This window comes from Prosopis cineraria, unplaced genomic scaffold, assembly GCF_029017545.1.
Source record: "Prosopis cineraria cultivar Desert tree isolate PC_DT_omini unplaced genomic scaffold, ASM2901754v1 PC12, whole genome shotgun sequence".
NCBI classification, from domain to species: Eukaryota; Viridiplantae; Streptophyta; class Magnoliopsida; order Fabales; family Fabaceae; genus Prosopis; species Prosopis cineraria.
In genome coordinates this window covers 16,852,088-16,877,884 of record NW_026555343.1, presented here as the reverse complement: position 1 = coordinate 16,877,884, position 25,797 = coordinate 16,852,088, and the positions used below count along the sequence as shown (strand labels likewise).

Sequence of the window (25,797 nt, the reverse complement as noted above, 5' to 3'; positions counted from 1 at the left end):
GGGTACATCCTCAAACTTCACCCTCAGTTGATAGTAACCAGATCTCAAGTCAATCTTGGAAAACATGGCTGCTCCGACAAGCTGGTTAAGCAAATCATCTATCCAGGGCAATAGGTATTTAGTCTTGATTGTTACCTTATTCAACTGTCGGTAATCAATACACAACCTTAGGCTTCCATCCTTTTTTTTAGAAACAGTACAGGCGAATCCTAAGGGGATATACTTGGCCTAATGAATCCTTCCTCCAGCAGTTCCTCCAATTGCTTCTTCAACTCTTCTAGTTTAGTTGGAGCCATACAGTAAGGAACCTTAGAGATGGGTTTAGTTCCTAACACCAGGTCAATAGAGAACTCAATCTCCCTTTTTGGTGGTAAGCCAAACATCTCTTCAGCAAACATAGAAAGGGCAAAGCAAACTAGGTGTCTACAGAAAGCTCTATTCGAGCTCTAACTAATGGCATTAGTTTCATACTCAAATTTTTCTTAAAACAAAAATTGGACACTTTTTTCAAAACTTACACTTTTGCAATAGATTTCACAACTTCAAGTATCCAAACCAAATACCAAGGACCAATAGTCACCTACACCAATATGGCCATATACAAATAATCAAAACCAACTCATACAATGCACCATAACACAAGGAATATTTTCAGATTAAATTTTCACCACTCCACCCCTTAAGCTCAAAAACATAGAAAGGGAGAGTTTACTATAATTTTTATCAAGTTCTCCTAGATTATCACATAATTTTCTCTACCCTCACTTGCATTACTATTTTGGCCCTATCACCATAACACATAATCATCAACTCCCTCTTTAGGGCACAAAATACCATTATAATTTACATTTCACATAATGCAAGTAAGTAACAAAAGAGAAATCTTAGTTGGCAATTGAAATTGTCATACACATAAGTTTACTCAAAATAAGGAGGCCTACTACAAGGGATCATGATCCTAAACCTCTGGCTGTTTTTCTTTGTCCATACCTCTTGAGCTATTCCTTGTAATATTGAAGATGATAGGGTAAGCACAACTACTCAGTAACTAAGGTCCAACTAACCCATACTAATGCATGTCAGTTAGTTTAAATGCAAGTGGTAGTTAATATTAATACTTTAACCCATGTGAAACAATTAAAATTAGATATTCACAATTCAGCTCACATAATAGCATTTACTTGGGAAATAGTGCTTTTAGTACTTTTTATATAGGAGAGTTGGTCACACAAATCATTGACAAACATAATGGCCGAAATTAAGACTCAACTCAAAATGTCATCATTATGGACTCAATATAGACATCAAATGCCTTTATTCACTATATGTATAATCACACCTCCCTTATATCCTCATTATTTTTCTAACACAAAACTGTGGGCTATAGTTTAATGGGATAGTTTATATTCCTTGACTTCCCTAGCCTAAACACTTGTGAGGGGATTACCCAGCCATGGCATACCCAACTTACTTATGGAACACAATTTCTTCCATTTCTCACACTATGGGTTGTCATACACCCTAAACTAGCTTCCTCATTAAACTGGTAGATAGCTAGCGAGGTTCGAGTCCCTCGTTGAACTAGTGGGACAATATGGATAGAATTAATCTAGGTGAATCATCACATGGATGGGCCTTACCATGTGGATTTTATCATCTACTTCGTTTCCTCGGCAAACTCCTGCCTCTTAAGATCATGCCATGCACATTCATGCCATAACTCACACATATATAGTTCATAGAATTTCACATATTAATTTTCATTGAACTTCATCATTACACAATCATTGAACTTCTCAATCATATTTCATGGAACTTCAAAACAAATAAGTTGTTAAACTCTAATTTTACAATCATTATACTTCACACTATCAAAATTATTAAACTCCACTATTTTAAAATATCATTGAACTTTACTTAAATAAAGATTTATGTTACTTCTCAATTTGCAAAATTATTGAACTCCCAATAAACATTAATACAAAAATCCATTACTATTATTTTCAAGGAAATTTTACACCACAAAGCATAAAACTCACAAATTAGATCTAGTGGATTTCCTAACAAATTAAGCCACACTTTCATTTCTTTTTATTTTACACATTTCAATGATAAATCATAAATCAATAAACTAATAAACATGCAGAAGCATAAGGTAGAACTTTTTCGATTACCTCAAACACCTCAACTACTCACTCTTGAAGCTTCCAAGAAGTTTGAATGGTGCCAATGACAGTTACACTATAAGCATTTACCGTGAAAAATATCAATATCCATTTTTGAACTATTTTTCATGAACATTTCATCATTTCTTAATACTCAAGATTTATTCTTGACTCATGTAAGAATACCCATAAGGCTTCTTAGCTTTCTTTAACTCTCATTAGTAACATTGAGCTCTTAAATGGCCATTAATGCAACTACATTATTCCCAACTATCTAATTTATGAGAATTTAGGACATTTAATGTCCTCTAACCACCAATCATCATAAAACCATAAATACCAAGTTTACTTAGCTCAATCTACTCCCATTAATTCTATTTAAGTCAATGGGTTTGGACCCATAACTTTTATGGACTGAAAATCACCATTAACAATCAAACCCTAATCTCTACCATCAAGAAAATGGAAGAAGAGAGGAAGATTTAAGTAAGGATGCTTATCTTTGGTGTCTATGAGTTCCAACTTACTCCCAATAATCAATTTCTTCAAGCCCTAGCTCAACTCTTTTGTCACTTTCTCGGTTCCCTTTGTTTCCTCTCCTTTTCTACTTCAGGTTCGCAACTTAATACTACAAAATTCTAACCATGTGCTGCGACAAATGCACAATGCACCACGGCACGTGGCACAGAGAGCCTCTTCCAAGCGTGTTGTTAGGCATGCACCATGGCAGACCAACCATAAGCCGCAGCATGTGGCATAAAATCACTTCCTTTAGAAATTATACTTCTTTCATTCTTAGGTGACCCGATTCTCCTTCGAACCCACGTTTAAAACTAAAATTGAGACCAAACATGCTTGTTAGGCCTCTCTGGCCACACACCTCACAAATAAACTTAATTAGTATATTTGAATTTAATTAATCTTGATTTAAAATTGAGAATGTTACAAATAATTTTTGAAGTGTTTAAATATATGTTGATTTTTAAATGGAATTTCAATTTCTAATAAATTTTAATTGAATTCATGTATTCATGGTTTTTATATTTACATAACTGTTGACATGTACGTATGAAGTATGTGCTTATATTAATTTCAATCAATTATTTCGCTAAGTTATAAAAGACTCATTGATGTACTTTTCATTATTTTTGTTTACCATAAATTGAGACATTATTCATTGGAAACTATTGGTCTCAGATATTATAGCTGTTCTTGTACCTTCAATAGATCCTTAAAGGGTTTAATGCTAGGTTGAAGTTGAAGCATTATTTTGGTTAATCTCCATTTATTGTAAAGCCTGAATTTATATATTATGTTTTGCGAATCTCATCTTAAATGCTTCGCATAAACTACAATTAGGATCATTGTTTACTACCTATATTGTTGGTCTGCTAGTAGGAGCTAAACTCTCTATTGTTATTTTGTTGTAATAACAACGTTGTAGAACTTTTGAAAAATCCTATTTTTAGCGGAAGTTTTGTCAAAATTTTTATGGAAACTTTTGAACTTTTTTTGTTTGTATGGAAGTGTTATGGAAGTGTTATAGTGATTCTCCAATCCTATTTCAAGTGATTTAAGATATTAAATTATAATTTTGATAATCAAGGTTTAAAGAATGTATATTGTGCATCTATCCTTTGTCAGTCATGTCTTTTTTTTTTTTTTTTGAGATGTGACATGTGAATTATAAGTGTGCTCAAAAACTATAAAGTTATCCACTTTTTATGTTTCAAAGGGTTTTTAAATAAAGACAATGCATGTATATTTAATGGTGAAATAAATTGTTCATATATTAATTATGCAATAGAGTCTAGATCAAGTGGTTTTAATAAGATCTTAATTAGAATTCATTCAGTTAAGATATCAACTTTTGAAAAGCATTTGAAATCATAAACTCATTTTTTGTGCAATATTTTTCTTCAAGTTCTGGAGATAGTGCAATTTATTTCCTATTTTTTTAAAAAAGTTAACTTTGAGTACTTTGAGTTGACAAGAAAAGATAGAAAAAGATTCCAAAAATTACAGAAAGGGATAAGCCAAAACAACAAAAAGTAATAGATATATGCATTAAACTTACAATAAGGAAACACATTCTCTAGGATTTGAATTTAAACGCAACTATTTTAACAAAACAAACTATATTAGGATAACTCCTAGAACGCAAAACTGTTATTCATTCAAATGCTAAGTTAGATAGTGTCCTCGTAGAAGTACCTTCTTCACTAATCGTTTTATCAGCAGCTTCCTTAAACACTAGAATTCTCCTTCGAAGTTCTCTGCCTTCCTCACCTTCCATTACTATTTTCACAACTCTAGCAACTTCATCTCTTTCAACTATCCCATTATTCTTATTCTCATCACCTTTTGGCCTCACTGCAACCTTAAAATGCCCAGTTAACATCACTGCATTCATCCTCTGCTCTGCAAATAGTGGCCACACAATCATTGGCTTGCCATTGACTATAGCCTCAAGCACGGAATTCCAACCACAATGAGTCAAGAACCCGCCTATAGACCCATGTCTTAGAACTTCGATTTGTGGGGCCCATGATGGGACCATATAGCCTTGACCCTTGGTTCGATCTATGAACCCTTTTGGCAAGTAGTCAAATGGATTTTCCTTCTGCGCACACAGATAAGCTGAACTAGGAGACGCACTTGGAGCCCTAATGACCCACAAGAACTTGTGGCCACTCATCTCTAACCCCAAGGCTAGTTCATGAAGTTGGTCATGTGACAATGTTCCCCCACTACCAAAAGAGACATACAATACTGAGTTTCGTGGCTGATTTTCCAACCATGTTAAACATTCTGATGAGTTTGTGTTGTTTTTGTTAGTTGACACCGTCTGTAAAATTGGCCCTACTGGGTAAAGCAAAGGGTATTTGTTGTTGTTGCTTTCTTGTAAAGCTGTTATTGCCTCTCGTTCCAGATCAACGAAGCTATTCACTATGATACCATCTGCAAAACGTAGTTGTTTGCTTGCATGAAGGAATGTTCTGTAGGATTCACTTGATCTTTCTTGAACTGGACCTGGCAGATCCTTTCCTTGAAAAGTTACACAACCTACAGGAATTTTCAGAAGTCAATTATATTCTTTTCAATCTATATTATATCCCAAATTCTCATTATCATAAGTTCACATGACCAAATATCCATTTAACATAACAATATTGTTTTGGCTTAAGCAATGACCTTATGACAACAATGATAATTTTTTTTTTGGTAATAAAAGACTGTATTAATTACTACCATATCAAAAAACTAAATGTACCAAATATTAAAATCAGATATACAATTGAATAAATTACAGACCTTACAACGGTTATCTATAATCTATGTAATTTTATGTTTTGAAATTGTTCAACATTCAATTTCCAGAAAATACTATTGAAACAAGAGGACAAAATATTCTTATGAAGTTTTAAATTTCTCTTTGGTTTGGAAAAAAATTAATTAATAAGAAATATCTAAGAGCATAAACAAAATAGAAAAGTATAACGCATATACATAAACAAAAACTTCCATCCGTGAATTATAAGTGGGTTCAAAAACTATTAAGTTATCCACTTTTCATGTTTCAATGAGTTTTTAAATAAGACAACACATATATATTTAATGGTGAAATAAATTTTTTATAATAATTATGTAGTAGAAGCCTAGATCTAGTGCTTTTAATAAGATCTTAATTAGAGTTCATTCAATTAAAATATAAAAGAATAAATGTTCAGTCCATGAATATAACCGACTTTAATTATTAAGATAAAAAAGGAACAGTACAAATGCTTATCTCTATACTTTTGGCATGATTTGATATTAATCCCTATATATATATTTTTTGTTATTCATAGTACCTTCAGTTTTGTTACAATAAATATAGGGTCTTTTCACTTGTATTTTATTATTGGTCTCTATTTTTTTTTAATATTTTAGTTCTCTATACTTTTATTTTTTAATATTTTAAATCTCTCCATAAGCAAGGTGTAGGAACTGTAGAGACATAAAGCATTAAAAAATAAAAGTATAAGGATATAAAATATTAAAAAAAATCTAAAGACTAATAGCAAAACTTGAGAAAAATACAGGCGCTCAAAGTTATATTTCTCCTAAATTTTATAATATCTTCTTTGATTTTTGTTTTATGTAAATATTTTATTATTTAATTATTATAAAATTTTAGAATATCTTCACATGAAATAAGCTAAACAAATGGGATTTTAATCACACAACGTGGGATTATCACACATCTAATAACTAGAAGCAAAATATTATATATATATATATATATATATGAAGTCACAGGCACTAATAGTTATAATTTTTTTAAATAAAAAAAGTTTTGCAAGACCTGGAAGTTTCAGAGGCTGTGATAACTCTCGGAAACCTGTAGAAACCATCTCGTGATCCTCGTCAAGCTCTGGAAAACACAGGAAGAAAGACAGTGAAGTTACTGATGAAGGATGAAAAACAAATGACTTGAGGCTGAGTTGCTTTGCTATTTCTAACGCATCTACTGAGAACAAATCAGCAACCACAGCAAAAAGACGAGTTTGGGAACTCATTGAGATTAACTCATGACGAAGAGAAGGAAGAGAGAATTTCACAGTGTTGTGAATCTGCGTCACTGGATCGTTAGTTTTAAGATCCTCCATGTTGATTTGTGGAAGAACAACGAAGTCAATGTGTGGTTGGAGAGATTGGAAGATGGAATAATAATGTGTCGCAGAAGATGAGGAAGGGCCAAGTGGGGTGATGAAGAAGGTGATGTGGAGGTGAGGGTGGTAAACGACGAGTCGTTTGGAAAACTCAATAAGTGGGTGAAGAAGGCTAAAGCCCGGAGATGGAACCATGGCTATGCACGGCTTCTTTCTCTCCATGGAAGAATACTGATAGCTTCGAAGCTCAGAAGATTATTAGTAGACGACAATTTTCTTGATTGATGATGGACGGATCTCTGTTGATGACTACTTGGTTTTTGCTTATGAGTATATATAAGAAAAATTTCAGGATAATATCAATCAAGGGCCACCGAAAGAATTTAATATCTGACAAAAATCTAGACATGATGGATTCTTTTTAAAACAATTTCTTGACTTATCAATTTGTTAATATTTACTTGTAAAAATTTTTATTAAATATTAAATTTTTTCAGAAACCCTTTATTAATATTCTTCCTTTTTTTTTTCTTTTACAAAACTTAATAAAATATATACTAGTATGTGCGCATTGATATGTATATAATATATATACCAATAATAGTTGCTGGTCCACTAGAAGGGACTATAATTGTTTAAGCATGAAAGGTTCAAATTTGTGTAAATGTAAAAAATCCTTTTGAAAGATAATCACTTATGTAACACCCTGATTTTTTTTAAATAAAAAAATTGTTGTAAAATTTAAGTTTTTATTTAAAAAAAAATAATAATAGAAATTTATATTATTTGAGGTTATTTAGAAATAATAATATGGTTAGAAATTTAATTATGAATTAAAAACTTAGGTTTAAAATTATATAAAAAATATTTTGTTAAGATATAATTTTAAGATTTAAAAAAAATTTATGTGTGTGTGAGTTAAAAAAAATAAAATAATAAAATAATAAGAAAAGAAAGTAAAAAAGAATGAGGGGAAAGGGTTTAATCTCACATCGGTTAGATATGGGAGAGGAAAAGTTTCCTCAAGTATAAAAAAGAAGCAAGGCGCGCATGGTGAAGCAAAAGGAACATTTATGCAATTTGTAAAAATTGCAATTAATGGCCCAAGATATAATTTGTAACAATTGCAAGTAATGGCCCAAGATGTAATTTGTGAAAATTGCAAGTAATGACCCAAAGGTTTGAATAATTAAATTCAAACCTATAATTTTTTTAATATAATTTTGGGACCACAATCCCATTTTTATATTATTTTTCTCTCTTCCTCTCACGTTGCTCGGCGTCTTCTCGCAATGGGGGATTATTTTCTTTTTCTTCAGGTATGTTCCAACTTTCCTGTTTAGATTAGCATTTAAAAAAATTATTTAAGTACAAAATTAATTTTATAGTTATTTTCTAAATAATATTAGCTTTCTAGTGATATGATTATTTTGTAGAATAGAGTAAATATTTTGATTAGGATTTTTCTGTAGGATAGTTAATCTGATGATATGATGGATTAAAAATATAGATTAAAGCTCTTAGGGATATAATAAATATTATAGAATATTTTCTTGAGGTTGAAACTCATGTTTAAGAATTTTTGAGTTAAACTCTAGATCTATATGGTTGAATTTATGTTGAATATGAGATGTAGGGATGAACCTCTGATTATTAAATGTTTATTTAAGCATGAATAGGTATTTTTGAGGTTATAGAAAGGTGATTTGAGGCTTCAGGATAATTCTAAAATTTTTAATTTATTTTTGGATGAATTTTTAGAATATAGAAGGATGAAATTGTGGTACTAGAAGTGATTTGAGGCTTAAAAATAGTTTATTAGGGTACGAGAATTTTAGAAAAGAATTTGGGAAGTTAAATGAGGCATAAATCTTAAATTAGTGTTAATATGGATTATAGATCTAAGACTTTCTAACTCTTTAAATTAGAGTTATTTATTTTAATGTAAAATTAATATATAGTATTATGAAATAACTATATAGATTGTGTTGACAAAGATAGTGGTGAAAGAGGAGTTGTGAAGGGGAACTTGTTATTCAAGACACAAGGTAACCATTATTAATGTGTTGTGATGGGTGTGTTTGTAAATGGTTATGTGTTGTTTTGTTGTTTGAAAAAATTATAAATGATTGAAAATAAATATTGTATATATACTTGTTTGAAATTATTGCCAAGTGGGTTAAAAATTTATTTTTGTTTATCATGATGAGATATTATTGTTCGGATATATTCCTATTTGGATATTTAAATGATGTATGACTTGTCAGGGTATTTTAATATATGGTGTTAATGAAAATTTCTATTCGGTTAATTACTACCACGTGATAAGCCCTCATTGGACCCAATGAGTGGCATGTCGCTTGGTCCAACTCACCTTTGGCCGGGTGATTTGGCGTCCGAGCATAGCGAAAGGAGGATATAAGGTGTGGTCATGCAAATTAAATACTTGTTCGGTTTGTTTGAAAGTATTATTCGGTTAAATGTTTTGTGTGCCCACTTAGCAATCGCATGATTAGTTACAACCGCATGCATCATTACATATTAATTTTTGGTTACTAGGACTTTTAAGTCTCATTTCCCGTGGTTAATATTTTTACAAGAGCGAGGCCGTCCGAGAAAGCACCAGAGGTGTAACTATGGTGTATGAGACACCATCTTTTACGTTGCCTTTTATTTTGGATTATACAATGTATCTTGTGCCAACTTAGGATATATCTTCTTTGTGAAGCATGTAAACTCTAATCTTTTTTATTAAAAGTATTTATATGACCAAGAGGATTATGTCTGTCCCTCTTGATTTATGATCTGATTTGAATATCATGCCATGAGGATTATGTCTGTCCCTCATGGTTTTAATTGCTTTTTTGGATATTTTAAGACTTGTGTTATGTCTTGGATGTATCATGGTAAGAAAATTTTCTATCATGATAATGGTTTTAATAATTTGCGAAAAATCGGTTTGTATTTTTGAGGGTGTTATAACTTACAATTAAACCTGATAATATTTGAATCTGATCTAATTGAATAGCTACGATGCTATATATATATATATATAAGGAATGTATATAATAAAAATAAAATAATTTTAACTTGTATATCTTGAAAAAAATTAAACATTTATAAAATGCAGCAGTTTTTTACCCACCGAGAATGGAGATTGCCAATAAGGTTTTGTATTTGCGGCGATTTCACAAACTGTTGGCAAAAAGATCTAAGATGAACAAATAAAAATAAAATAAAATCGCACACCACAAGTTGGGATGTAAAACAGTCAGCATCAGGCGATTCCTAAAACAGACGCCAAAGGTAACTTGCATTGTAAGCTATATAAAATTATTAAACAGCCGTCAAGTTTGAAATTTAAAACAGTCAGCATCAGCTGATTTATAATTTGTTTTTTTTGGTTACATAATATAAAATAAAAAAATGACTTACATATAACACATAGTTAATTTAATTTAATTTTTTTAAAATTTTTATATATTTTTAGCCAGTACGATCTTGTGAATATAGATATTATTTTTTGTAAGTGTGCATCTGTCCTTGAATCCCTGTCCCCTCCATATTTTTAAAATGTTAGTATACTTCTTTTTGGGGCCAACCAAAGTTATAAATATAACATCTTATTTATATTAATGGATTGAAAAGTACGAGAGAAGTCATTTTCTCTCTATATTATCTCTTCTCTATCTCTTCATTGCACTTTAATTGATATTAATTATTGCATAACAACACATTAATAATATATTATTTTCTATTAAGAGGTCGTCTGGTTGGAGTAATCATAATTCTTCAAAATTAAAGTTAATTTTTAGAAGGATTCATATAAATTAACATCCCAAGAAATTACCGTATGACCTGCTCGTTTAATATTTTATTTCTTGGGATGAATATATTAATTTTTAATGTTAAAAGCATAACCACGTCTTTGTTTTACATTTACAAGGTTTAATTGTGAAAGATATTTCTGGAATATTAATATAAAATAATTTGGAAATACAATTTACCAAGGTTATGCTTTTAACATATGTTTAAAACAACATTTTACACTGGTTTTGGAATATAATTACATAGAAACAGCTGATGCGCAAACCCATGACATAAACCAGTAAAAAAAAAAAAAAGTTTCTAGAACTTGTGTATAAATTAAAAACATTTTTTTAATTTTTTTTGCTTAGTGCATGCGCTGCAAGTACACAGGTTATGACCGATCTGTCTTAGTACCATGAAAACATGTGAATGATTAGCTTACCTGTTACCCTTTGGAGAATCTAGATAAAATAATACAAAATAAAGTAAGGATCTCAGTTACTTCCAAATGCGGGCAAGTCTACAACCTACTAGATCCCTTTAACCTTCAAAGGTACATTGAAATATGAGTATGTGTGAAAGACCGTAAGTCCGAAAGTTGTGGTACGTGTGAAGACTATGGTTATATATTCATTTATAAATAAAATTAATTAACTATTTTTTATTCTCTCAACTCCTCTTGACCCAATCAATTAAAAGATAGGGAAAATAATTTCTTGGACCAAGTGTTTTGATGATAACAAAATCACAAGAAATGTATTTATTACTTGTGCATATTATAATATCCCAAGGCAAGTGACAAAAACCAAATGTGCACATAAAGAACCTAAAGAGAAATCATCTTAAGCATGCTACATACAAAGAAAAGGAGTGAGAATGAATAAACAAATAATGGAGTCAACATAAGCATGCTACACTTAAGAGAAAGAAGAATCAAGAGAAGAAAGAGAGCCTTCATAGATTGCATTTCTTTTATTCTTTTCTTAGATAAATTTGTGAAAAATAACTTGAGAGCTAGAAACATAATTTAAAGTAAGAATGTATCATATAAAAAAAAGTCATAGGCTCATAAGTCTTTTAACTCAAAAATCACATCCACGAAAGAATAAGATGTATCCATGCGTGTTTGACATATGCTTGCTTGCACTCATAATTCACACTATTCCATCCATGCTTGGACTGTAAGTGTTCCATGCATGTTTGGTCATTCTATGTGCATATAGGACTTAGAGGATCTCATCCAAGCTTGAACCATAATTGGACCTTGCTTAAATTAGAGCATTAACGTAAAGACATAGCACTATACGCTAGTTCACGTTTGCACATCTTTGTGTCCACGCTTGATTGATAGATCAATGTGGAGAAATATCTTGTGTAAGCTTCTATCTCATCCATGAAAGAATAAGATATGTCCATGCGTGTTTAACATATGCTTGCATGCACTCATAATTTACATTGTTCCATCCAAGCTTGGATAAGTGTCACATGTGTGTTTGGTCATTCTATGTGCATGGAAGACTTAAAAGAGTTCATTCAAGATTGAACCATAATTGGAACTTGCTTAAATTAGAGCATCAATGTGAAGATATAGCACTGTATGCTAGTTCATGCTTGTACATCTTTGTGTCCACACTTGATTGGCAAATCAATGTGGAGAAATGTCTTGTATAAGCTTTTATAATATGGTTCATGCTTGGATGTTATTTTTATCCATACTTGATTGATCCTAAGTGTCAGTTTGAAGTGTGTCTAAGTAGCAATCCATGCTTAGATTCCATTGAGTCCACACTTGAATGGATAAAAACACTTGTTAGTCTACTAGTTTAACTTAGAGTAAGCCCTAGTACTCAAGAAGCTATTCAAACTTGGTTTAAAAGTTTTCCAAGTATGTCTCACATCATTGTGAGGCTAGGTGCCTCTATATATTCATCCACGCTTGGATTAGAAGTTGCCCACGCATGTTTTAGGCTTACATGAAGCTTGGTGCTTCAACCTTCATTAAACATGCTTGAACCTAAAGTATTCAATGCTTGGATCAGGTGAAATGATAAGTGAACTTAAGTGAAGTTAGCTCATCCATGCTTGGTCATACTTGTTGTAACATCCTAGATTTTAACTTTGAAAATTTCCAATGTTTATAAGGGCATTTTAGTCAACTTAAGTGAATTTTTAGTTAATAATGTTTTAGGGAGACTAGTGTAGCTAATGGATTCTTGGACAACCCTAAAAGAGAGTAGATTAAAGTACAAGTAGGCCATGTTACAAAGAGAGATTCAAAATGTGTGTGGAGTTCTTTATGCCATGCACCACGGCGCATGTACATAGATTTATTGGTTCATGAGTCAGATAGAAAATAAGAAGTGGGATAGAGAGAACAGGAGGAGTTGATGGGACACGACTAGTTAGTGCTAAGGTTCAACCTTTAGATCACTTTAGAAGCATTTGGAGTAAGATTTGGCTTTGGGTAAGCTTCCTTCATTTCTCCCTCTCCCTCTATGTGAATTTTTCTGAGGTTTAGGGCATTTTAGGGCTTTAATTTGGTTGTTCTTGGATAATGGATGACCCCATTGCCTTAGTTAAGGCCTTGGGTTGTTAAATCAAACCTCTAAACCTATATTTTTAGATTATATAGTGATTTAAAGTTGTTGGTTGGGGTTTGGACGAACCTTAGGTAGAAATTGGATGATTAAGAGTAATGTGAGTAATGTAATGGTGTTGTTTATGTGTTGAAGTTTTAAATAGGGTTAATGTAGTGTGTTGGAATGATTGTTGGGGCTAAATTGAGGTTTTGAGCATAATGGGTACCCTTAGTTGTAGTATAAAATGAGGTGATTAGTGTAGGGATTTGACAATTAAGGATTTACTTATGTAGATTAAACTTTGATTGAGTATTGTGGCGATAGTGGATGCATGTGGAGCTATTAGTTAACCACGATAACCCTTTTAGTAACAAAAGGATTGAGGTAACCGAATTGTCTAATCTTCCTTTTTGTGTGTTTGGATGGTAGTGTGTTAGATTTAAAAGTAATGTTTTTGGATTGATACTAACTTAATAATAATATGATATTATGATTTTGAAGTTATGTGAAGTGAAATGAAAATTTATTTTAATGCTTTTGTATTTGGAATGCTAAATGCTATTTTTATTTATAACTACTTGCAAAATTCTATGATTTATGTGAAAATGAGAAATTGTCATAATTTATATATTATGACTGTGTGTTGGATGTATTGGCATGATTGTTGTGAGAGGATGGGAGTTCACTCTAGTGTGTTGTTGGGACATTGTTTGAAAATTCATATGGTACATCATTACTCTAGTGCTCAGTATTATATTGTTTGAAAGTTTCAATACTACAAGTGGTAAATCGGGCATCGATACCCATAGTATTTGTGGACAGAGAGAATCTGTGGTCCATAGTGGGTAAAGGTGCTCTTGGCTGGGGTTGCCTCCTACTAATGGTGAGTTTAGGCGAATCCAATCACATAGACTTGGTTTTATCAAATTGTCAAGCCACAGATTTAGTCAAAAGACATAAGGAGGGTATAAGGTGGTGTGTTGATCATGCATATCATACTATAACCATATGTGTGGATTCATGATACATGTTATATAATTTACTATGCCACTTCACATATGCACAAACTGTTCTCACACACAAGTAATTGATTCAACTATTTAGTTACTGAGTCCTCGACTCACCTCAGTGGTTACATTTTATAAGTAAAGGCTCCAATAAGGGCAAGAAGAATGAAAGTGAAGGGGATTAACTTGCAGTTGTACAATCCTTTCAATTTATTTTGGGTTTGTAATGAATATTATATGCATATGCCAACTTAGGATATATATGATTTTGTAATACACTTGCATGAATTCTGTTATTAACTGTGGGTATCTTGACCTGAGTTTGCTGTATCTAGGTTGTAATGGCTGTGGAGGGTTAAGATACTAGTGCAAGTGTTTGTATTGTTTTGATTTATGTGTTCTATTGGCCATTGGATTCTTTATGAGAAATTATTATCACTGGTGAAATTCATGTTAAAAATGGTGTTTTGGTGGCCAATTCTTGCTTGGGTTGTTATTGTTATGATTTGAATGCTTGAATAGGTTGTTTATGGTTTATGTAAGTTAGGTCAAGTGGTCACACATATGATTATTGACATTTGGTTTGGAAGATTGGACACCTTAGTAGTGATTTTTGAAAGAGAATGAGCCATTTTGAGTTTGTGTATCCAAATCTCATTTGGCTTAGTGTATGGGTGTGAGACTGATGTGAATAGCTAGGTGGCTTTAATAGCTACGTGTGGAAGCTTGAATTGCTCGGATCAAATGTTAGACAGCGAAATGAAGTGCTTTAGAATTTGGCTCGAAGAGTTGTCATGACAGCAGTTTGCTGTTATGATAGTGGTCACACACCAAGGCACGAGGCACAAAGAGGGGCATCTCCCTTTGTGCAATCCGCCATGGCAGATGATGCACTATGCTGTGGCGCACTATGCCTATATGGCCAAAATGCCTATATGGCCAAAAATATATTATTGCTTATTATTTTATAGCATGATGAATTTCCTATGCTTCTCTTGTCTTATTTAATTGGTTTTGAATTATAATTTGAACTCAAACAATCCCTAAAAAAAAGGGTTTTTAGGATCCCATTTTGCTTAAATACTTTTAACCCTTGGGTTATGATAGATATTTATGGGATTAATGTAATCTTGATTATCATAATGTTGTTTTGTATTTAGTTTTCTGTGTGCTTGGTAATGTCAGGGATGATGTTACACTTTTCCCTATGTGAATTGTAACATCCTGATTTTTATATAATAAAGAAATTGTGGAATTTAGGTTTTTAAAAAAATGATAATAATAGGAATTTATATTATTTGAGGTTATTTAGAAATAATATTATGGTTAGGTATTTAATTATGAATTTAAAAATTTAAATTTAAAACCACATAAGCAATATTTAGTTAAGATATAATACATAAATAATTTTTTTATGTGTGTGTTAAAAAAAAAGAGAAAGTAGAAGGAATAAAAAAAAGGGTGGAAGGTTGTTGTTTCTAAGTCCCACATTGGTTAGATGAGGAAAGAGATGAGGTGCCTTCATGTATAAAAAGGAGGGGGTGTGTGCATTAGGAAGCATAAGAGGCTAAGATGCAATTTAGAGGAAATTGTAACTTATGGCCCAAAGGTTTGAATAATTAAATTCAGACCTATAGTTTTTTTTAATATAATTTTGGGACTCACAATCCTATTTTTATATTATTTTTCTCTCTTCCTCTCACGTTGCTCGGCGTTTTCTTGCAAGGGGGGATTATTTTCTTTTTCTTCAAGTATGTTCTAACTTTCCTGTTTAGATTAGCATTTAAAAATTTATTTAATTACAAAATTAATTTTATAGTTATTTTCTAAATAATATTAGCTTTCTATTGATATGATTATTTTGTAGGATAGAGTAAATATTTTGATTAGAATTTTTCTATAGGATAGTTAATCTGATGATATGATGGATCAAAAATATAGGTTAAAACTCTTAAGGGTATAATAAATATTATAGAATATTTTCTTGAGGTTGAAACTCATGTTTAAAAATTTGAGTTAAAATCTAGATCTATATAGTTGAATTTATGTGAAATCTGAGATGTAGGGATAAACCTATGATTATTAAATATTTATTTAAGTATGAATAGGTATTTTTGAGGTTATAGAAAGGTGATTTGAGGCTTCAGGATAATTCTAAAATTTTTAATTTATTTTTGGATGAATTTTTAGAATATAGAAGGATGAAATTGTGATACTAGAAGTAATTTGAGGATAAAAAAAATAATTTATTAGGGTACGAGAATTTTAGAAAAGAATTTGGGAAGTTAAATGAGGCATAAATCTTAAATTAGTATTAATATGGATTATAGATCTAAGACTTTCTAACTCTTTAAATTAGAGTTATTTATTTTAATGTAAAATTAATATATAGTATTGTGAAATAATTATGTAGATTATATTGACAAAGATAGTGGTGAAAAAGGAGTTGTGAAGGGGAACTTGTTATTCAAGACACAAGGTAACCATTATTAATGTGTTGTGATGGGTGTGTTTGTGAATGGTTATGTGTTGTTTTGTTGTTTGAGAAAAATTATGAATTATTGAAAATAAATACTGTATATACTTGTTTGAAATTATTGCCAAGTGGGTCAAAAATTTATTTTTATTTATCATGATGAGATATTATTGTTCGGATATATTACTGTTTGGATATTTGAATGATGCATGACTTGTCAGGGTATTTTAATATATGGTGTTAATGAGAATTTCTGTTCGGTTAATTATTACCACGTGGTAAGCCCTCATTGGACCGAATGAGTGGCGTGTCACTTGGTCCAACTCACCTTTGGTCGGGTGATTTGACGTCCGAGCATGGTGAAAGGAGGATATAAGGTGCAGTCATGCAAATTAAATACTTGTTCGGTTTGTTTGAAAGTATTGTTCGGTTAAATGTTTTGTGTGCCCACTTAGCAATTGCATGATTAGTTACATCCGCAAGCATAATTACATATTAATTTTTGGTTACTGGGACTTTTAAGTCTCATTCCTCGTGGTTAATATTTTTACAAGAGCAAGTCCGGCCGAGAAAGCACCAGAGGTATAATTATGGTGTATGAGACACCATCTTTTACGTTGCCTCTTATTTTGAATTATACAATGTATCTTGTGCCAACTTAGGACATATCTTCTTTGTGGAGCATGTAAACTCTAATCCTTTTTATTAAATACATTTATATGTTCAAGAAGATTATGTCTGTCCCTTTTAATTTAGGACCTGATTCAAATAACATGCTATGAGGATCATGTCTGTCCCTCATGGTTCTAATTGCTTTTTGAGATATTTTAAGACCTGTGGTATATTGTCTTAGATGTATCATGGTAGAAATTTTTCTACCATGATAAGGGTATGATAAGGGTTTAATGAAAAAAAAATGAGTTGTTGAATTAATAATTTGCGAAAAATCAGTTTGTAAATTTGAGGGTGTTACATATTGGTATCAGAGCATCATGTTTCGAGCCTCTATTTTAGTAACACTTATTTAAACTTTTGTTTGAAACCATTATTTGTGTGAATTTAATATGTATTTATTATGTGTGATGCATTGCATATAGTCGATTGGCAATATACATTATTACGGTGCTTCTCATTGTATGGCCATTATATAGCTAGGCTAATTTTATTATTTATATCTTGTATCCTTTAGGAGGGGGAAAAAATGCCTGTTACTCGTGGTAACTCAAGATTCCAACATGAGCACCTGCCACCGCCACTGCCAAATGAGGAGCCTGACTTGGCGGAATTGAGAAAGCTTGTAAAAACATTAACAGACAAGGTTCAAGGATACGAACAAGAGTTGACGGAGCTAAAGAGGCAAAAGGTAACTGAAAATAGAGATAGGGCTCATGTTGAGAGTCATGTGGGGGAAGGCAGTTCCTCACATCCTGCCACTCTGAGAAATCATGAGTCTAGAAGGGAGGAAATTAGGCAGGAGGAACAGAGAGCCCCACCGACCATTACTAATGTGTGGGAAACTATTAGGAAGTTTAACCCTCCTACGTTTAATGGTAACCTTAAACCATCTGTGGTAGAGGAATGGGTGAAGAGACTCGAGTCCATCTTTCAAGTAGTCACATGCACCAGCAATCAAAAAGTACAAGTAGCATTAGTGCTCCTAGTGAAAGGAGCAAGAGATTGGTGGGAGACAGCAGGGCCCAGGGATGATTCTACACTCACCTGGGAGGAATTCAAGGAAAAATTATTCAGGCATTACTTTCCAGCAGAGTTAAGGTCTGAGAAGGAAGCGGAGTTTCATGCCTTTAAGCAAGGGAACATCGATGAGGACACATTCATTGCTAAGTTTCAGGAGTTATCTAAATACTCCACGTACCTGCAGTATAGGGATGAATCTGAATGGAAGGCCAAGTGCTTATTGGAGAAGGCTAGACCAGAATTGAGGGAGCAATTTGCTCATCTAGATATCTGAGATTATGACGAAATGTGCATAAAACTACAAGTAGTAGCTCGCAGTAAGAAGGAGGTCGAGAGAGAGAAGAGGGGTTATTCATATAGTAGACCCCCAACCTACCCTCGACCCACCGGAGGCATTATGAAGAAAAACCATCAGGATTCGAGTAGCTCATGGAACCAAGGAAGGCAGAAGGGTCCATTTCAAAGGGGCCAAGGACAGAGGAGCTATCATAGTAGTTATCACGGGTCACAAAGGAGCCCAACAGTATCTATCCCTGCCCCGAGTACAGCGAGCTCTCAACAGTGCACTAAATGCGGGCGTCGTCATTTCGGACAGTGCTGGGTCTGTTACGTTTGTGGGAAACCCGGTCACATTGCAAAGTTTTGTGGGGACAACCAGGGCTCAAATATGAAGAACCCTTCCCAACATCCTACTGTCTCTGGCCATGTGTTTGCTCTTACTCAGGACACCATGAACTCCCCAGATGCCATTAGAGGTAACATCAAAATCCTTCATCATGATATTGTTGCACTATTTGATTCGGGTGCTACACACTCTTTTATTTCTAAAACTTGTGTAAAAAACCTTGATTTGCCTGTGTGTATTTTACCTTTTGATATGAATGTGTCTACTCCTGCGGGAGAATCTGTGAGGACTACTAAGGCATGCCTTAACCTAGTAGTCGAGTTTAAAAATAGGAAAACAACTATGGACTTAATTATCCTACCACTGAGAGGTATGGATGTAATTGTGGGAATGAATTGGATGGCTGCAAATGGTGCTATCCTAAATTGTAGAGAGAGGAATGTGTCTTTATCTTCTTTGTCGGTGACCCCAATCGAGACTCAAGATCATGTTTTCTTGTCGGCGGCGCAAGTTGATAGATGTATGAAGAAGGGTTGCCAAGCCTACATGGTTTTCTTCTCTATCCAAGCTGAGATTGATGAAAGCGTGAAGAATATCCCAATTGTCAAAGAATTTGCGGATGTATTTCCAGACGAAGTCTCCGGTTTACCCCCAAAGCGCGAGGTAGAGTTCTCAATTGAATTGGTACACGGTACAGGGCCAATTTCTAAGGCTCCTTATCGGATGTCCCCTTCGGAGTTAGCAGAACTGAAAAAGCAAATTGAAGAGCTACTTGAGAAGGGTTTCATCAGACCGAGTGTTTCACCTTGGGGATCTCCAATCCTTTTTGTAAAGAAGAAGGACGGAAGGCTCCGATTGTGCATTGATTATAGACAATTGAACAAAGTAACCATCAAGAATAAATATCCACTTCCAAGAATCGATGATTTGCTGGATCAGCTTGTGGGATCCACAGTTTTCTCAAAGATTGACTTAAGGTCAGGGTACTACCAATTGAGAGTAAGAGCGGAGGATATACCTAAGACAACATTTCGGATGAGATATGGGCATTATGAATTCATGGTGATGCCGTTTGGACTTACGAATGCTCCAGCGGTGTTCATGGATTATATGAATAGGATCTTTCGACCCTATTTAGATAAGTTTGTAGTAGTGTTTATTGATGACATTCTTATTTATTCAAAGGATGAGGAGGCTCATGGTGAGCATTTAAGAATCGTCTTGTAAGTTTTGAGGGAACATAAGCTTTATGCCAAATTAAACAAGTATGAATTTTGGCTCCAAGAAGTAAAGTTTTTGGGCCATGTTGTGTCCAGAGACGGAGTTGCGGTGGATCCTAGCAAGATTGATGTAGTGATGAAGTGGGAACAGCCAAAATCTGTTACAGAGATACGAAGCTTTCTAGGTTTAGCAGGTTATTATCGTCACTTTATTAAGGGTTTTCGCAAATTGCGATGCCCTTGACTAAGCTGACTAAAAGGATGCCCCATTTATTTGGACTAACAAATGTGAAGCTGCTTTCCAAGAATTGAAAAAGAGGTTAACCACTACTCCAGTATTGACTATTCCTAACCCTGTGGTGCCGTACACTCTGTACACTGATGCTTCTTTAAAGGGTTTAGGATGTGTTTTGATGCAAGATGACCGAGTGGTTGCCTATTCCTCTAGACAGTTGAGGCTACACGAGGAAAATTACCCTACACATGACTTGGAGTTGGCTGCAGTTGTGTTTGCTCTGAAGATATGGAGACACTACTTGTATGGATCTAAGTTTCAAATCTTCAGTGACCATAAGAGCCTGAAGTATTTATTTGATCAGAAAGAGCTTAATATGAGGCAGTGACGATGGATGGAATTTCTGAAGGATTATGACTTTGAATTACATTACCATCCGGGTAAGGCTAACGTGGTAGCTGACGCCTTAAGTAGAAAGACTATTCATGCTGCACATTTGATGGTTCATGAATATCATTTGTGGAACAGTTTTCATGATGTTCTAGTGGATGTGATTGAACATCAAATGGCCGCACTCCAGGTAGCAGACTTTGAGAGCAAATTTTGAGAAGATCTCAGAGTCTCACAGTAGAGTGATGACTACTTGAAGAATATAAGGAAGGAGATAGTGGCAGGTAAGGCCCCAAATTTTACCATCTCTGATGACACAGTGATGAGATATAAAGGTAGAGTTTGTGTACCTAATGATCCAAGATTGAGGAATATCCTTTTAGAAGAGGCTCATAAGAGCAAATACACAATTCATCCCGGTATAACTAAAATGTACCATGATTTGAAGTGAGGTTGGTGGTGGGCATGAATGAAGAAAGATGTAACCGAATTTGTTTCTAGATGTTTAACGTGTCAGAAGATAAAGATAGAACATCAGAAGCCAGCTGGAACACTGCAACCGTTAGATATTCCAAAGTGGAAATGGGATGATATTTCCATGGATTTCATCACCGGACTGCCAAGAACACCCTCGAGTAAGGATGCTATTTGGGTGATAGTAGACCGACTCACCAAATCGGCTCACTTTTTGGCGATCAAGTTTACCTTTACATTAGAGAAATTTGCTGAGATATACATAAAGGAGATAGTTAGACTTCATGGTATACCCTCTAGAATTATGTCAGATCGTGACCCAAGGTTCACTTCAAACTTTTGGGGTGCTACAGAAAGCTATGGGTAACAGACTGAGTTTTAGCACCGTATACCACCCTCAAATAGATGGACAAACAGAAAGGACGATCCAGACTTTGGAGGACATGTTGAGAGCTTGTGCCATTGAACTACCAGGTAGTTGGGATAATCATTTGCCATTAGCTGAATTTGCCTATAATAACAGCTATCATTCTAGTATTGGGATGGCGCCTTATGAGGCCTTGTATGGAAGGAAGTATAGATCGCCTTTGTGTTGGACAGAATTAAGTAAGAGGAGTATCATTGGTCCAGAAATTGTAGAGCAGACCACCCAGAAGATTGCAATGATTAAGCAAAAATTGCTAACAGCTCAGAGTCGACAGAAGAGCTATGCTGATAAGAGAAGACGGCCATTAGAGTTTGAAGTAGGAGATCATGTATTTTTGAAGGTTTCTCCGGTGACAGGCATTGGTAGATCCATTAAGGCAAAGAAGTTGACACCTAGATTTATGGGCCCGTATGAGATCTTGGAGCGAATTGGACCTACTGCATATAGAGTTGCATTGCCTCCACAGATTGCAGGTATCCATAATGTGTTCCACGTATCACAGTTGAAGAAGTACAACCCGGATCCCTCCCATGTTATTGAACCTGAAGAAGTAGAATTAAGGGAGAATTTGACCTTTAGATCCGAATCGGAGCGAATTGAGGACTTTAAGGACAAACAACTGCTCAATAAGACCATCCGACTCGTGAAGGTGATTTGGAAGGGTGGAGCCCTAGGTGATGCTACTTAGGAAACCGAGGAGAGTATGAGGCGAGATTATCCACATTTATTTGCTTAGGTACATAGTTTCCAAGCTTATCTATTAAATTTGGAGGACAAAATTTCTAAAAGGAGGGGAGAATTGTAACATCCTGATTTTTATATAATAAAGAAATTGTGGAATTTAGGTTTTAAAAAAAATGATAGCAATAGGAATTTATATTATTTGAGGTTATTTAGAAATAATATTATGGTTAGGTATTTAATTATGAATTTAAAAATTTAAATTTAAAACCACATAAGCAATATTTAGTTAAGATATAATACATAAATAATTTTTTTTATGTGTGTGTTAAAAAAAAAGAGAAAGTAGAAGGAATAAAAAAAAGGGTGGAAGGTTGTTGTTTCTAAGTCTCACATTGGTTAGATGAGGGAAGAGATGAGGTGCTTTCATATATAAAAAGGAGGGGGTGTATGCATTAGGAAGCATGAGAGATTAAGATGCAATTTAGAGGAAATTGCAACTTATGGCCCAAAGGTTTGAATAATTAAATTCAGACCTATAGTTTTTTTTAATATAATTTTGGGACTCACAATCCCATTTTTATATTATTTTTCTCTTTTCCTCTCACATTGCTCGGCGTTTTCTCGCAAGGGGGGATTATTTTCTTTTTCTTCAGGTATGTTCTAACTTTCCTGTTTAGAATAGCATTTAAAAATTTATTTAATTACAAAATTAATTTTATAGTTATTTTCTAAATAATATTAGCTTTCTAGTGATATGATTATTTTGTAGGATAAAGTAAATATTTTGATTAGGATTTTTCTATAGGATAGTTAATCTGATGATATGATGGATTAAAAATATAGGTTAAAACTCTTAGAGATATAATAAATATTATAGAATATTTTCTTGAGGTTGAAACTCATATTTAAAAATTTGAGTTAAAATCTAGATCTATATAGTTGAATTTATGTAGAATCTAAGATGTAGGGATAAACCTATAATTATTAAATATTTATTTAAGTATGAATAGGTATTTTTGAGGTTATAGAAAGGTGATTTGAGGCTTCAGGATAATTCTAAAATTTTTAATTTATTTTTGGATGAATTTTTAGAATATAGAAGGATGAAATTGTGGTACTGAAGTGATTTGAGGATAAAAAAAATATTTTTTAGGGTACGAGAATTTTAGAAAAGAATTTGAGAAGTTAAATGAGGCATAAATCTTAAATTAGTATTAATATGAATTATAGATCTAAAACTTTCTAACTCTTTAAATTAGAGTTATTTATTTTAATGTAAAATTAATATAGTAAATAATTATTAGATTATATTGACAAAGATAGTGGTGAAAAAGGAGTTGTGAAGGGGAACTTATTATTCAAAACATAAGGTAACCATTATTAATGTGTTGTGATGGGTGTGTTTGTGAATGGTTATGTGTTGTTTTGTTGTTTGAGAAAAATTATGAATTATTGAAAATAAATACTGCATATACTTGTTTGAAATTATTGCCAAGTGGGTCAAAAATTTATTTTTATTTATCATGATGAGATATTATTGTTCGGATATATTCCTGTTTGGATATTTGAATGATGCATGACTTGTCAGGGTATTTTAATATATGGTGTTAATGGAAATTTCTGTTCGGTTAATTATTACCACGTGGTAAACCCTCATTGGACCCAATGAGTGACGTGTTGCTTGGTCCAACTCACCTTTGGCCGGGTGATTTGGCGTCCGAGCATGGCGAAAGGAGGATATAAGGTGCAGTCATGCAAATTAAATACTTGTTCGGTTTGTTTGAAAGTATTGTTCGGTTAAATGTTTTGTGTGCCCACTTAGCAATCGCATGATTAATTACATCCGCAAGCATAATTACATATTAATTTTTGGTTACTGGGACTTTTAAGTCTCATTCCCCGTGGTTAATATTTTTACAGGAGCGAGTCCGGCCGAGAAAGCACCAGAGGTGTAATTATGGTGTATGAGACACCATCTTTTACGTTGCCTCTTATTTTGGATTATACAATGTATCTTGTCCCAACTTAGGACATATCTTCTTTATGGAGCATGTAAACTCTAATCCTTTTTATTAAATACATTTATATGTTCAAGAAGATTATGTTTGTCCCTTTTAATTTATGACCTGATTCGAATAACATGCTATGAGGATCATGTCTGTCCCTTATGGTTCTAATTGCTTTTTGAGATATTTTAAGACCTGTGGTATATTGTCTTGGATGTATCATGATAGAAATTTTTCTACCATGATAAGGGTATGATAAGGGTTCAATGAAAAAAAAAATGAGTTGTTGAATTAATAATTTGCGAAAAATCGGTTTGTAAATTTGAGGGTGTTACATGAATGGGATCTGACAAGCATTTCACAAAAAAAAAGTGTTTTATCTATCTTAGATTACTTCAACACATCTCTTAAGGCTACAACCTATCTCCTAAGGGTTCCAGCGATTTGAAAAATTATTAATAAGCATTTAGTGCCTTGCATTGAATTCTTATTTGTTACTTTGTGTAAAAGCTCTCAAAGCAGTTTATAAGTTTTTTTTGCTTTATATCTACTCTTTTTAGAGAGTTCCTATTGTGAAAAGCTATTTCATTCTATTCCTTGAAATCTTAGAAGGATTTTCTAAGTGAGGTTGCAATAGCTTACTTATATAAGTAAGTGTGTTATTAAAAATCAGGACTAGTTTTTATCTTGTAGTTGTACTATGCTAGCAAGCATCCATTAAAATTTGTGATTATAATGAAAAATCTCAAGTGTGATTTTGAGAATTAGAGATAGGCTAAGTGGTAGGTTGAACCAGCATAAATATTTTGTGTCATTCTTCTTTTCACTCAACAACTCATTTCATACTTACTAATTTGTGCATAAATTGTTCTATTCTTTGCATTATCCTTTTAGTTGGGAAACATTTCTAAGAAAATTTTAAGAACATCTAATTCAACCCATCTCTTAAGTGCTAACCTAATTCTACATAATTGAAGACTAAAAGGTTGTAGGTTGAGCTTCTATCCAAATAGGCTCGCTTATGTAGTTTTCTTATGACATTCCACATAAGATTATAACGATCAATTTGTTCTAGGCTCAATAACTAATTAACCCAAATCCACAATATACATATATATATATATATAATATTATATACCATTCGTTTAAAAATGTAAGGTATTTTTAACTGAATCTTGCCCCCAATAATGTAATTACTTATTTTCAAACTAATCCTAAAATTCTATATTTACCCCTATAAACACCCTAAAATAAATATAAAGTAATTTATTCAATTGGGATACTTTCAAAAGAAGGCATTGATTACAGCTCAAAAAACTAAAAATGCCTTATAGTTTTTAACATCCAAC

At 33.0% G+C, this 25,797-nt stretch overlaps 1 protein-coding gene across 2 annotated transcripts; it reads right to left on the bottom strand.

Annotated features, from left to right (window-relative positions):
- Positions 1-4,197: 4,197 nt before the first annotated feature.
- LOC129287859 (hydroquinone glucosyltransferase-like) lies at positions 4,198-7,133 on the bottom strand. 2 transcript variants are annotated; one of them, XM_054924106.1, is made up of 3 exons: positions 6,770-6,865; positions 6,514-6,582; positions 4,198-5,231 (listed from the first exon to the last, which is right to left on the bottom strand). In XM_054924106.1, the coding sequence occupies exons 2-3, from the start codon at positions 6,560-6,562 to the stop codon at positions 4,339-4,341; spliced, it is 942 nt and encodes a 313-aa protein (XP_054780081.1). In that variant the 5' UTR covers positions 6,563-6,582; positions 6,770-6,865; the 3' UTR covers positions 4,198-4,338. The 2 variants fall into 2 exon arrangements, with proteins under 2 accessions (XP_054780081.1, XP_054780080.1); XM_054924105.1 differs by having other exon boundaries at positions 6,514-7,133.
- Positions 7,134-25,797: the final 18,664 nt, after the last annotated feature.

What these genes read in the sequence shown, in the direction of transcription:
- LOC129287859 (XM_054924105.1), bottom strand. Translation starts at nt 7,042, where the DNA reads ATGGAGAGAAAGAAGCCGTGCATAGCCATGGTTCCATCTCCGGGCTTT. An exon ending in ACAGCCTCTGAAACTTCCAG is followed by an intron (nt 5,232 to 6,513) that starts GTCTTGCAAAAC and finishes AAATTCCTGTAG; the next exon opens with GTTGTGTAACTTTTCAAGGA.